We start from the raw sequence: 12679 nt of genomic DNA on the forward strand, positions 1-12679 counted from the left end.
ATGGTCCCACGCTTTACTTAAATTATGCATGTTCATCGATTATTCTGCATCAGTTCATGCCCATATTGAGTCAGCAAGCCATGTGGCTTTCTCAGTCACATGCAGTCAGGCATCGAGTGACGTGTTATGCCCAAGCCATGGTTCGGGGCGTGACACATTATCTCCAGTTCTTGTGCCACCTCGTCCACCTCCTCACCTAAAGTTGTTTCCACGTCCTGCTCTATATTTATTAGTCGGTGGCCTTCCTCGTGAACGAACCTCTCCAGGGTTTCTAATGTAAGTTGCATCATCCTCGGAGTCATCACCACCAACGTTTGGCTCAACCATATTATCATCCCAATCTAAATATGTCGCAAATCTGGCTTTCATTATATTTTTGAAGTCTCGACATTGCAATTCACTGTCCAATGCAACATCACATATTTTGTCAAACCATTTCTTCAGCATATTGTATTTTTTGAACTCATCAATCATAGTTGGTAACCTCCAAGAAAGAATTATTTCAAGTGGGGACGAATGACATCTCTTCTCCTCCTTTTCATTATATACCCTTATCGGGGAGTTTCTGAATCCTCTTGTATGTCATCACTTTTAGTATATGGCAGTAAACAATCCTAGCAGATTGAAAGTTTTTTTATAATTACAATCCAAATACGGACCGCTTGGTCTATATTCCATCGCGTACACAAACTGATTCCCATTGAAATCATTCTTGATTGAAAAATCTGTTATGTTAAATTTCTCCACTCCATCCAATGCTGCAGCATCTTCTGCCACGCTAATTTCACAATGAAACAACCGTTGAACCTGCACCATGAAAAGCTCATATATTGTACGAGTATAACGAGTTTGTAGTTGAAACTTCCACTCGAATCCAGAGAAAGTTCCTGCTTCTGTATATCTAGACCTATTCTCAGCATATAACTCTTTATCGTACTTGGCTCTCACGGCTATCTCGTACTGCTCAACAAACTGCTTTGGGCTGCTTTGACCATTGATATAGCCATCGAAGAATGCATGCATTCCCTCACACCTTTGTGTGGACAACATACCAAACCAAAAGTAGTGCTTAAAGTATACAGAAACCCATTTCTCCTTCTCCAAATACAAATTAGAGAACCAGTTCCTATTTTCTAAGCCATATTTTCCAATAAATTCACCCCATTTCCCCTCAAATTCATTTATGGTAATAGCATCAAGGACTATGGATTTAAATTCACTCCTAGCAATTTTATGATCACGAACGCGCTTTAACCTATAAGCCAACTTTGTGAATATGTGCCAAATACAATACCTGTAAATTGTTTCTGGCATCACTTGTCTAATAGTTGCCTTAATGCTCTCACATTGGCTTGTCAACATAGCCGTTGGTTTTACACCATGCATGGGACAAAGCCAAGTAGTGAAGAAAAACTTGTAAGTGTCAATGTCCTCGCTAGTAATCAAAGCACATCCCAAAAGTATGGATTGGCAGTGTTGATTCACACCAATAAACGAAGCAAATGGCATGCACCATTGATTCACAAGGTATGTTGTATCGAAACATACTACTTCGTGAAACTCAAGATATACATACTTACAGTATGTATGAACCCATACGACGTTCCAGAGCTTGCCAGCATTATCCGGGTCAACTGAGTAGTAAAACTCTCTATCCTTCATCTGCATTTCACTAAAAAAACTGCTCATTGCTTCGCCATCCGTGGTCAAGGTTCTTAGCCTCGTCTGTTGTAGAATGTAATTCTGCAGTCCTTTAAGGTACATCACATTTTTTTTGGGCCACCACCTTGAACTTCCAAAAGTCGTATGCTTTTAGAAGATCTTAAAGCTGCGATGTCATGAGCTACAAGATGCCTCTTCAAAGATCTGATCACTTCCCTGTGTGAAGGCATAAAGCGCGATAGTCCAGTATGTAAATCATGATTTCCAGCATGTAAATCATGATTATGATCTCGATCCACCTTAGAAACACGCCTTGAACCATCATAGCATTAACATTATCTTTACATTCAACCCTTTTGCCTTTTTTTTTTTTTTTTTTTTTTTTGTGATTTCCTGCCCTTGTCACAACCAAACATGACATACCTAGTTGTATCAACACCTTTTTTATTAGATGTTTTTTTAACCACACCAAAACCTTTCAATCTGTTGTGTTCTTTGTAAAATGCAAACATAGATTGTTTATTTTTGACTATCATTCCTTCAATAGGACCTTGTAAAAATTGTTGATGAGTAAAGGTCTGCGCATACATTCCATCTTCATCCTTTTCTATCCCATGATCTTCATATTCTTCTTGATCCGACATATTTAAATTTTCATCTCCTTCATCCTCTTGGTTCGGCATGTTTATCTTTTCATCTCCTTCCGCTAGAGCCAACATGTTTGTCTTTCCATCTCCTTCCGCCAGAGCCGACACGTTTAGCTCTTCATCCTCACTGTCTAAATGTGAGTTTGTACCACCATTGAAACTGTCGTCTGAATCTTCATCATCTCTACCACCATTAACAAGCAAGATGTCATTCCCTTCAATCCCTAAAACATTATTCAAGGTTTCGATTATCTGGTTATCGACATTTTCATTGTTTGGAGCCACTTTAGTGAGGTGAAAAGAAACAGCCGTTGTAAAAAAACAATGGAATAGGGCTTTGTACATTATTTATCATATATTTATATGGTATAAATTGGAGTATTATATTTTAGTGGAGAAATTTTATTTTGTGGGTCACATAACCAACCCTACTTATATGAGGCTATCTTTTTACTTGACAAGTGGACACTTACTTGTTTTAAAGCATAAAACTAAAAAGGTAACTAAGATATTACTATCTTTTCCCTTAATTAAACTTCTTAGCTAGAATTAAAAAGAAAAGAAATTAAAAAACTAAAAGTATCTCCCTAATAAGCTTTTAGAGAATGGTAACAACGATATTGATCTTTTTATATTATTTTCTCACTTTAGAATATGTAATAATCAATCTCTATTATATAATGGAGGGAATTTTTTTTCTAAATAATCGGTGTTAATTTCTCAAAATCTGGTCTTAGATATTATTGGTTATTTTTTTTAAATAACCACCCAGAAATAGCATTGTATGTGTGAATTTCTATTGTTAGATTAAACTCTAATTGTTTTAGCATTTATTTCTTTTGATAAATGTTAAAAATATGTATGGTTTTAATTGAATAATTTAATTGAATAAAATTATAGATAAGGACATTTACATGATCAAGAACCAACATTAGTTTATATACATATAGCTAAATCTTATTGTCTACGATGATTGTTATTGTTACATATTTTGCAATTGAATATTTGATCAGATAATTTTTTTAGAGAAATAGTCTATTTTAAATTTTCAGTAAAAGAAATAGTGAAAGCAAAAGATTTATACATTGCAATTAAAATTCTCCGCAGTGCCAAGTTTTCTTACCATTATCTTGTATACTTTTTAAGTTTTTATTTCTTTTTATGTTTCTAGCTAAGCATTCTAATCAGGAAGGAAAAATGTTGAATTTAACATTGCTTTTTTGGTTTACGTTTAAAATAAGAAAGTGTCCACTTGTCGAGGAATAAAGTAGCCTCACATAAATAGTATTGATTATGTGACTCAAAATTAGAGCACTGAAAAGAGGGCTTTGTTGTAAAAAACAATTAGGGCTTTATATATTATTTATCACATATTTATACGGTATAAATTGGAGTATTATAAGTTGGCCCATCGTATAAATTATGTAGATTGTATATATTATGTAGACCGTATAGATTTATAGGTGTATGTATCCGTTCTAGGTGTTGGAAACATGCTTAAGCGTGCCTAAGTAATTATTACTATGTATTGGAGGGAAATTGGCTGGTTTGGAGCCATTGTGAGTTAAGAATAGTGGTCATTTTACATGATTTGTGCTAGTTGTGTCAAAATAGGTTGTGCCGTTTAGCAGCATTCTTATACAAAATGCCAAGAGGAGTCAATAAAGAAGTGCAGAAGCATGTGTGGGACAATGAGTGAAAGTAAATTGTACAATTTTCTTTGTTGTTGTTGTTTATTCATATCTTCCAGTGAATTTTATAATTCTTATCTTGATTTTTTATTTTTTAATGCACAAGGAAGGATTTAGATATAGTCACACGAGTTGGCTGGTTCTCCTACGTAACAATTAACAACAATGAGTACTAAAAAGTAAAATGTAGTATTTTTATTTGGACCGGAGAAAACTATGATTTTAGAAAACAGAGGTAACCTATTCCATAAAACTTACCCGCACCGGAACATCAAACTATACGGTTGAATGCTTAATGAAATAAATATACATAAAGTCAGTATAACAATCATTCTTTATACTAAAATTTCACTATAATGATCAAATTTTCTTTAGAATTGATTTTTCATGTTATGTTATAGTATATGTTCTCTATAACAACATTTCGCTATAACAACAAAAAAATATCTGAACAAACAATGTCGTTATAGAGTTCTACTTTCCTTCGGTGTCAACCAAAGGGGTTGGTCCAGAATCTATATAATTGACATTTTAAGGTATGCAGTGCCTTACACTGGAAATGCAGGCACCCAATGTCTAAGCCATAAATTCACTAAGATAAAATGTATTTTTTGACATATGTATTTAGGAGCCTTTTGTTTTTATTAAGATTAAAATGTCTGAATCTGAATATACATCTGAATATTGAATGATTAAGACTTTAGGAGCCTTTTGTTTTCTTAACATCTGTATTTTTTGACATATGTATTTAGGAGCTTTTTGTTTTCTTAACATCTGAATGAACATAATTTATCCATAATTAAATATAATAAATATACAATCAAATAAAAATTGATTAAATTATATACCAATAAAATAATTACTGTAACAAAATATAGTTATAGAAAAATTAAATTCAACATAAATTTATATTTTAATCAAAATTATTCAACAAAACGATGAAATCACTTTAAAAAGGTAACGTTTTGGTCATCTTTTTGTTGTCTCGTAGAAAGTGTCTTTGTTCCATTTATCATGAGAACAGATAGAATTAGACAAGAAAAGTTAATGAAGCCAAGGCTAAATTCGCTATTTTTTATATTTTTGTCTATGATATTGAAAGACGTGCAGGCATTCTTGTAGATGATCTTTCCATGTTTGACTGATAACAAGTTGAAATTCTTCATTGTTGTACTGGAATTTACCCAGCCCATCCCATCCTAATCCGCCATTTTTCCAATGCACACTGGTCTTCTTATAGTATTATATTTGAAAAGGGATCTTTTTAAACTCTAATCTCAACGCAAAAGATTGTCGTTGAAAACATGGAATCAAGATATATAATTCCAACTAAAAATTTTGTAATCTTGTTGAGGAAATAATTTGGCTGGCAGCTGGTAATTGGAGAAGAGATATGGATGAAATTGTTTTGGCAGAAAGAAAAAACGGCGAGAGTGGGAGAGCGAAAGAAAGCATATATTTTATTATATGTGGCTACGCCACTGCAAGTACCATAAGGAAATTAGTGCAATCCAATACAAGGATTTAATTATTAGAGAGGAGCAGAAAGCATATAAAAGCACTGATAACCACTGTGTGTATAATGCAATGCAAGCTTCAGAACATGATTATAGAGTTTGGGCTAGGCCATTTATTTAGAAGAAAACATAGGATGAAAGACATGAAACTACATCCTAGATAGGAAACTTTCTTTCTCCGTCATGACATGGCTTCTAGTAATGTCATGCACAGTGCAGCAGCCAGCAAGAGCCATGGTAGACTCAAGTTCATTCTTGAGCATTTTTATTACTTGCTTTACCCCAGACTCCCCCTTAGCAGCCAGGCCATAGACAACCGGTCGACCAATCTGCAGGAATATGAATTAGGTTAAAAGGGGCAGACCCCAGAAAGGAAGAAAGTCGATCTTAAACAAGTAGATTCTTGGAAATTTTTATAATTCTTACACTATCCTACAGTTAGCTGTCCATAATAAGCGGAAATTACTCGGAAAATAAGACATAACCTACTACAACAGATTGTGGTGTAAAATTTATTTACATTGTCAGTGTATATAATCCATTTCTTTTAAATCATTAATTTTACCATAACAGCTTTTGTGCCTAGCGCTAACGCCTTGAATATGTCTGTTCCTCGCCTAATTCCCCCATCAAACAGAACCGGTACTTTACCTTGAACAGCATGGACCACCTAAAACCATTGGACATTATGGAGGAATATATGGAAGTCAGTGGATATACCAAAGAGACTTTGGATTCAAGATTTCAAGTATATAAATCTTGAATTTTAAGACTTCAAATAACATATTTCACCTCTTCAAGAACAGAAATAGTAGCTGGAGTGTAATCTAGTTGGCAAGCTCCATGGTTAGAGACAATAATTCCTGCAACCCCTACTTCAATTGCTTTGATTGCTGCAAAAAATAATACGTAAAGTATATGCCAAATTTTTAGATGAAAATGATCAATTGGTAGGAGAATTGGAAGTAGTGAGTATGCCATCTTCACCGGTGAGAATGCCCTTAATCAGAATTGGCAACTTGGTAATTGATTTTAACCACGCTATATCCTGAAATATTTGTGGAGATACAGAAAAATATATGGGGATCATATTTGTATTGAACTCTAAAAAACTGTGAAACTAGATCTGATCCTTCTCTAATGTACCTTTAAGCTCAATTTTACATATTTTAACATACATTGACAACCTCAAAAAGATTGCATTCAAGGACCACGACTGTATTTCATCATATGATCTGCTCATGTGATATTAAGGTACACATATATTTAGGCGTGTTTGGTACAAAGGAAAATGTTTTTCATGAAAAATGTTTGGTAAGTAAGCAAACAATTATCATCCCAAGAGCATTTATGTGTAGTTTAGCAAAACACTATGGGGTGGGGATTGGGGGTTGGGGGGTGGCGGAGGATGAGATGGTCAAGGGATGGGGATTAGGGGCATTGGATTGGTGGGGAGGAGTCAATGAACTTGGAAGGTCATTTATGGAACTTGTTTTCCCTACTTCCATTAAAGAAATCATTTTTAAGTAACTTGTTTTCCTAGAAAAAATTTCAAAACATTTTGACCAACCAAACATAGGAAAATTGGTAATTAGTAAACACACCCTTTATTTTTAAATTTTTTACCTTCCAGCAAAACGAAGGCTCAAGAGTTTCTGCGGCGTAAGCTTCAACATTTGAGTCTTTGTCCTGCAGAATTTTATCTGAGGATTGGTAAGCCTAGTATACACTATTTTCAAGTTGATATATCGATGGTGAATTATGGCATTTCTGCGTGTTAAACTAAAAAAAAAAAAAACGAACACTAATGCTTATAGCAGAAGGAACCGTCTAATCTGAGACATTGTAGTCCTGCAAAATTAGACTCTTTCTTTCAGGATTTTCAAGTTTTGCTGTTCAGCTTAACATGTAATTTGTCTGATAATTGCTTATAGTGAAGCCAGAATGTTTATGGCTTTACTTACAGAAACAACTTCAGCTGATATAAGACCTTCAAAGTTCTTGACAGGAGGTGGGATCATCCTGCATTAATTCTCTTAATAGATCAACACAGGATTACCAAAAAATAAAATTTCTCAAGTACAGTAGACTGATGAAACCGACAACTTCCGGAATTACAATGAAGATGAATCATGAAAAGGATTTTACCTAGACTTGAAGAACAGTGATTGGGAGTTCATTACTCAAATGGTCTCAACTATCCGAAATTATCTAATAAAGTCATATTTCTTTTGCTTGTAACAGAAAAGTCACTTAACTATGTGTATATCACTCAGAAGATCACTCAACCGGTAACATACCTATTTTACCTATAGTTATCAACTTTTATCTTTTATAATTTTTAAATATTATATCTCTCTTTTTAATCTATATTATGGATTAACCACAAAACACATAAATCTTATTTATAAATTAAAAAAGCGAAAAAAATTCAAGCATATATAATAGAATCATAATAAAATAATTGAGCACAATCATATATAAATATTATACAATATACATCTATTTTAAATTTTTAAAAATTACATTACATGCATTGAATATATGTTTTAATTTTATTTTTTAGTTTTTGTAATTATTATTCAAAATTATTGATATGAACAAATTATTTTAATTAATTCTTTTATTATGCTTAATAGTTTTATTATTCCAACATTATATATGCTTGAAAATTGTTTTCCACTTCTTTATTTTTAATATATCTAAAATGATTGAATTGAATGAAAATATAGCTGTCCAACTAATTAACCTAACAACTTCCTGACAATGTATTAGCTGTATACCACTTAAATAGCTAAGTGTACAATTCCTTTCAGCTATCTACATTTCTACAGTTGACAATGATAAATGTTCATTTCCAACATCACAATAAATGTTGCATGTTGCCTGTCCATAATATAGATTAAAAAGAGAAAAAATATCATAATATTTAAAAAGTAAAAAAGGGTAAAGGTTGATAATTTAGAGGGTAAAATAGGTATTTGGCCAATCGAGTGACCTTTTGAGTGATATATGCATAGTTAAGTGATTTTTCTGTTGCAAACAAAAGAAAGATGAGTTTATGGTTGAGTGACCATTTGAGTAATGAATTCAACAATTGGATATACAAGTTGTATAATACAACTTACTTATTCTTGATATCAGCCTCCGTTCTACCAATCCTTGGAGTATCAGCAGTGAGAATTATAGCCCTGAACCCATTGTTCTCAGCTCTCTCTACGATATTTGCTGTTATATCTCTCTTGAAAGCCTATTGACATAGAATAAATTACATATCTGTTAATAGAACACAAAAATCAGTAAAGATGTATGGAGATCATGAGAACTGGGAATAACAAGTTACGAAAGTCTGAATGAAGCGAACAGCCTTGCAGCTTGAAGCAACCTCCTCCACTGTGCATGTAGACGTAAATGCCAATCCCTATATCCAAGAGAATTAAGCATCCACACACCAGAATTAGAAATTGATCTGTTTTTTAGAAAATATTACCATGATAATATTACATGCTGCAGCACCTCTAGCTGTTGCAGCTTCTCCTGGCATAAATAAAACATTTTTCTGGAGTAAGAGCTTCACGGTACGTTCAGCTAACAGAATAGTGTACTAATTAAATTTTATCCGAACCTTCAGGATGTGCCAATTGATGACAGGAAGTTGGGGCAACTATAATTGGGGCCGACGTCTTGTGACCGAGTACAATAGTTGACATGTATATTTTGCTAACATCAACAAGTATTCTTGGCCGAATACTGAGTTTCTACAAGGTTAGTGCTGCGATCTACGTTGCCGAATCAAGAGCAAGAATTAGAAACTTACATGATTCAAACAAATGCTTCGATGTTTTCTTTTTGTGTGTACTGGTCCTCAGCTCCTCCAGCAAGGAAGTCATATTACATCTTTGGAAGAGCTTGCCTTGCTAGCTCTTCAAATTCATTCACATTGACTGGTTCACCTGCCATTTAGCCTGCACACAAAAAGCATTCGTATGTTAAATTGCTCTCATTGTAGATTTTTTGTCTTCTTTTAAGAGCAGAATTTGAGGTTACTAGTGGTGTAGGATGCAGTTAAGAATTCACGTATCAAGTATCTAGAAGCTTATATGATCACTCAACTTTGGGTAATTGGGCACCATAGTCACTCAACTTTGGGTAAGTGACCTCTATAGTCACTCAACGTTGTTGTCTTCCAAAAGTCACTCAACTTTGGGTAACTGGCCTCTATAGTCCCTCAACTTTGATTAATTGGCCTCCACAGTCATTTTAGCCGAAAATGTAATTTCCGGTATATATTTAATTACGTGTCAGTTATAATTTTTTTTTTTAAATATCTTAAAAAAATTAAAATCAATAATTAAATTTATTTACTTATGATTCAATTCATCATAATTAATGCATATAATACTAAAGTTTAGAATATTACTCATCATTAATACATAAAAATAACGAACTTAGACAATATATCTCAAGTAATATTGCAAGGCATAAATAATAAAAAATAAAAGTTATTCTAAGAATATAAAATCTATCTCGATGACATTATCTCTCCTTCGGCCTCAATTTCATCTTCAATATTACTAGGGGAATTCTTCAGCAACCATTTTGTCATAACCCAACCGAAGGGCCATGACGGGCACCCGGAGCTAACCTATCGAGTACCACAAAACATACATACATCTCATATTCATACCTGAGTGGGCCATTGTGCTAGCTAATATATCCCATAATCTGTAGGAACACAAGCCCGAAAGAACTATACACATATATACGTCATTAAACTGGGCCCATGCATACAAGCCGACAAGGCTTTCAAAATGATATAACAAAATATAGACTAAGGAGGTCAAAAGACATCTAACTGTGCACATCTGTCTACGAGCCTCTACATGGAATTCATAACATAATAAGGATGGGACAGGACCCCGCCATACCCATCTGTACACAAGGAACCATACCAACTGATTTGTAGCTCCAGAACAAGTGGAGTGCTCCTGTACAACGCTGAGAAAACAGCCTATGAGTCTGAATCGTCTCCCTGTCTACCTGCGGGCATGAACGCAGCACAAAGTCCACAAACAAAAGGACGTCAGTACGAATAATGTACTCAGTATGTAAGGCATAAATAACAACATAATAAAAAGATATGGAAAGTAACATGAGATAAGAAAGATAACCTGTACATCTGAATGCCTCTTAAGGCAGAAGTCATGCATGCTTAGCTTTTAAAAAAAAAAAAAATTCATACATACATATATAAGTGTTAGTGTTGCGGAACATGCAGCCCGATCCATAAATGTTAGTGCTGCGGAACGTGCAGCCCGATCCATATATCATATCATCCCGCATCCGGGGTATCATTATAACGTACCCACTGCAGTGGTGTGCACATCTACGTGCCGTACCCGGCCGACTATAGCGCGGCTCGGTGTGAGAAAATACATACATATATATAAAGCATGCATGAGAGCCCAAATAAAACGTTACCACTCTATCGGAGTGACGTAAGGTCGGTAAACCTCCGATTTCTGTTATGGAATCATTATCATCGCTATATCTCACCTTTAAAGAACAATTATTATAAGATGAGATCAACAACAATGAATAAAATCAATAATCATGGAACAAGCTCAATAATATGACGAGAACATCAAGAACTATAAGCTTTGGTATCTTTAGAAATAGAATCATCATCATCATAAGAAACTCTTATCAACAATAGCATAGGAACCTTGAGAATTATGAGTTTCTAGCAATTCTAGGAAATAGGACATTCTGGATATCATGTATGGGTTCACAATAAGGGAATCATGCCTTTAGAAAGAAAGGGTTAGCCTTAACATACCTCGTCATCTCCTGAACTACTCAACGCATATCCTTCCGGGCTCGTAAATCTACATTTAAGATGATTCGCACTTCGAGTAAGTCATTGAAACGCTTATGTGGTCAAACTAAATTAATAAATGAGCTAATAAAAATTGGGCAGCATTTCCCCTTATATCTTCTATTTCCTCCAACTCAAAAGACAAATCCAAAACCACAATAAAAACATCAACAATTCCATAATCAAAAGATTACATTCAAATTATGCTCAATTCAATCCCAAAACTTCTTTTCATAATCAATCCATAATAACAACTTCAAAGTCAATCCATAATAACAACTTCAACATAATCCCTTATACACTTGTATACAATACTTCCTCATCATCATTGTTACCCCTCATAGCAAGATTATACTCATAACATACTAATAATTATAGCTCAAATTAATTTACAACTCAAAATATCATCAATCCATATTTGAACTTTTCCCCATAACTCTTTTCACTTTCTAAGACTTGTTAAATCTTCAAATCAACTTAACATAAGAGATAAGATGAAGAACATACCTTGTATTTGAAGAATTTCAACTCGCACAACTTGGTCCAAGACTTAATCCCCACAACTCTAAGTGAAAGCAAGAACATCCAACTTCCATAATTTAACTTAGGTTTTCAAGGTTGATCTTCTCTTGATTTGATTTGGAATGTTTATGAATGTTAAGGGAAACTTAGAGAGACATTAGGGATTTATTTTTGGTGAAAAATGAGGCCTAAGTCATGGGGAAATTAATATATAAGCCAAGTCCACCGACTTGAATTTCTGGAAAATTCGGGCAAAGTATGTGTTACTGCTCATCCCATACTTTCAAAGTACGTGCTACTGTTCATCCCATACTTTCAAGTACGTGCTACTGTTCATCCCATAGTTGGAGGTGACTTTCTGCAAATTTCAGGTAAGGTAAGTCCAAAATATACAGGACGTACATTTTTGTACAGGCCTTACTTTTTCCCGTACTTCTCAGAATTGCGATCTGCCAGTTGCATTGGAAAGAAGACTTGCTGAACTTCAATTTACATAGGTTATGGATTTTGTAAATCCTCATATCCTAGGAGATATGTCTCTCTCAATTTGCACCAAAATTTCCTGTCCAAAATTCTGCCAAGTTTTCCCAAAGTTTTGACAAACTTAATTCCTTCAATTCGCTTGATTCCGAAACATTTAGACACTTGCTTAACACTTGTTAAAAGTATTTCTTAACCTTATAAGGGTCCAACAACCTCTCCGGGCTTACGTTAGTTTACTTACGACGCAAATGACGCAATAATTTTCGAGGTATAACACTT

General features: G+C 34.1%; 1 protein-coding gene and 1 pseudogene across 1 annotated transcript; both read right to left on the minus strand.

The window, feature by feature from the left end:
* Positions 1 to 591: 591 nt before the first annotated feature.
* Positions 592 to 1689, minus strand: LOC132057970 (protein FAR-RED IMPAIRED RESPONSE 1-like). The gene has a single exon (XM_059450545.1). It carries the CDS (start codon positions 1687 to 1689, stop codon positions 592 to 594), a length of 1098 nt encoding a protein of 365 aa, XP_059306528.1.
* Positions 1690 to 5610: 3921 nt separating this feature from the next.
* Positions 5611 to 9556, minus strand: LOC132057178 (peroxisomal (S)-2-hydroxyacid oxidase GLO4-like; annotated as a pseudogene).
* Positions 9557 to 12679: the final 3123 nt, after the last annotated feature.

The sequence above is a fragment of the Lycium ferocissimum genome, chromosome 5 (assembly GCF_029784015.1).
Source record: "Lycium ferocissimum isolate CSIRO_LF1 chromosome 5, AGI_CSIRO_Lferr_CH_V1, whole genome shotgun sequence".
In the NCBI taxonomy this organism is placed as follows: domain Eukaryota; kingdom Viridiplantae; phylum Streptophyta; class Magnoliopsida; order Solanales; family Solanaceae; genus Lycium; species Lycium ferocissimum.

Excerpts from the sequence above, each read along its gene's own strand:
- LOC132057970 (XM_059450545.1), bottom strand. The coding sequence starts at position 1,689 with ATGAGCAGTTTTTTTAGTGAAATGCAGATGAAGGATAGAGAGTTTTAC.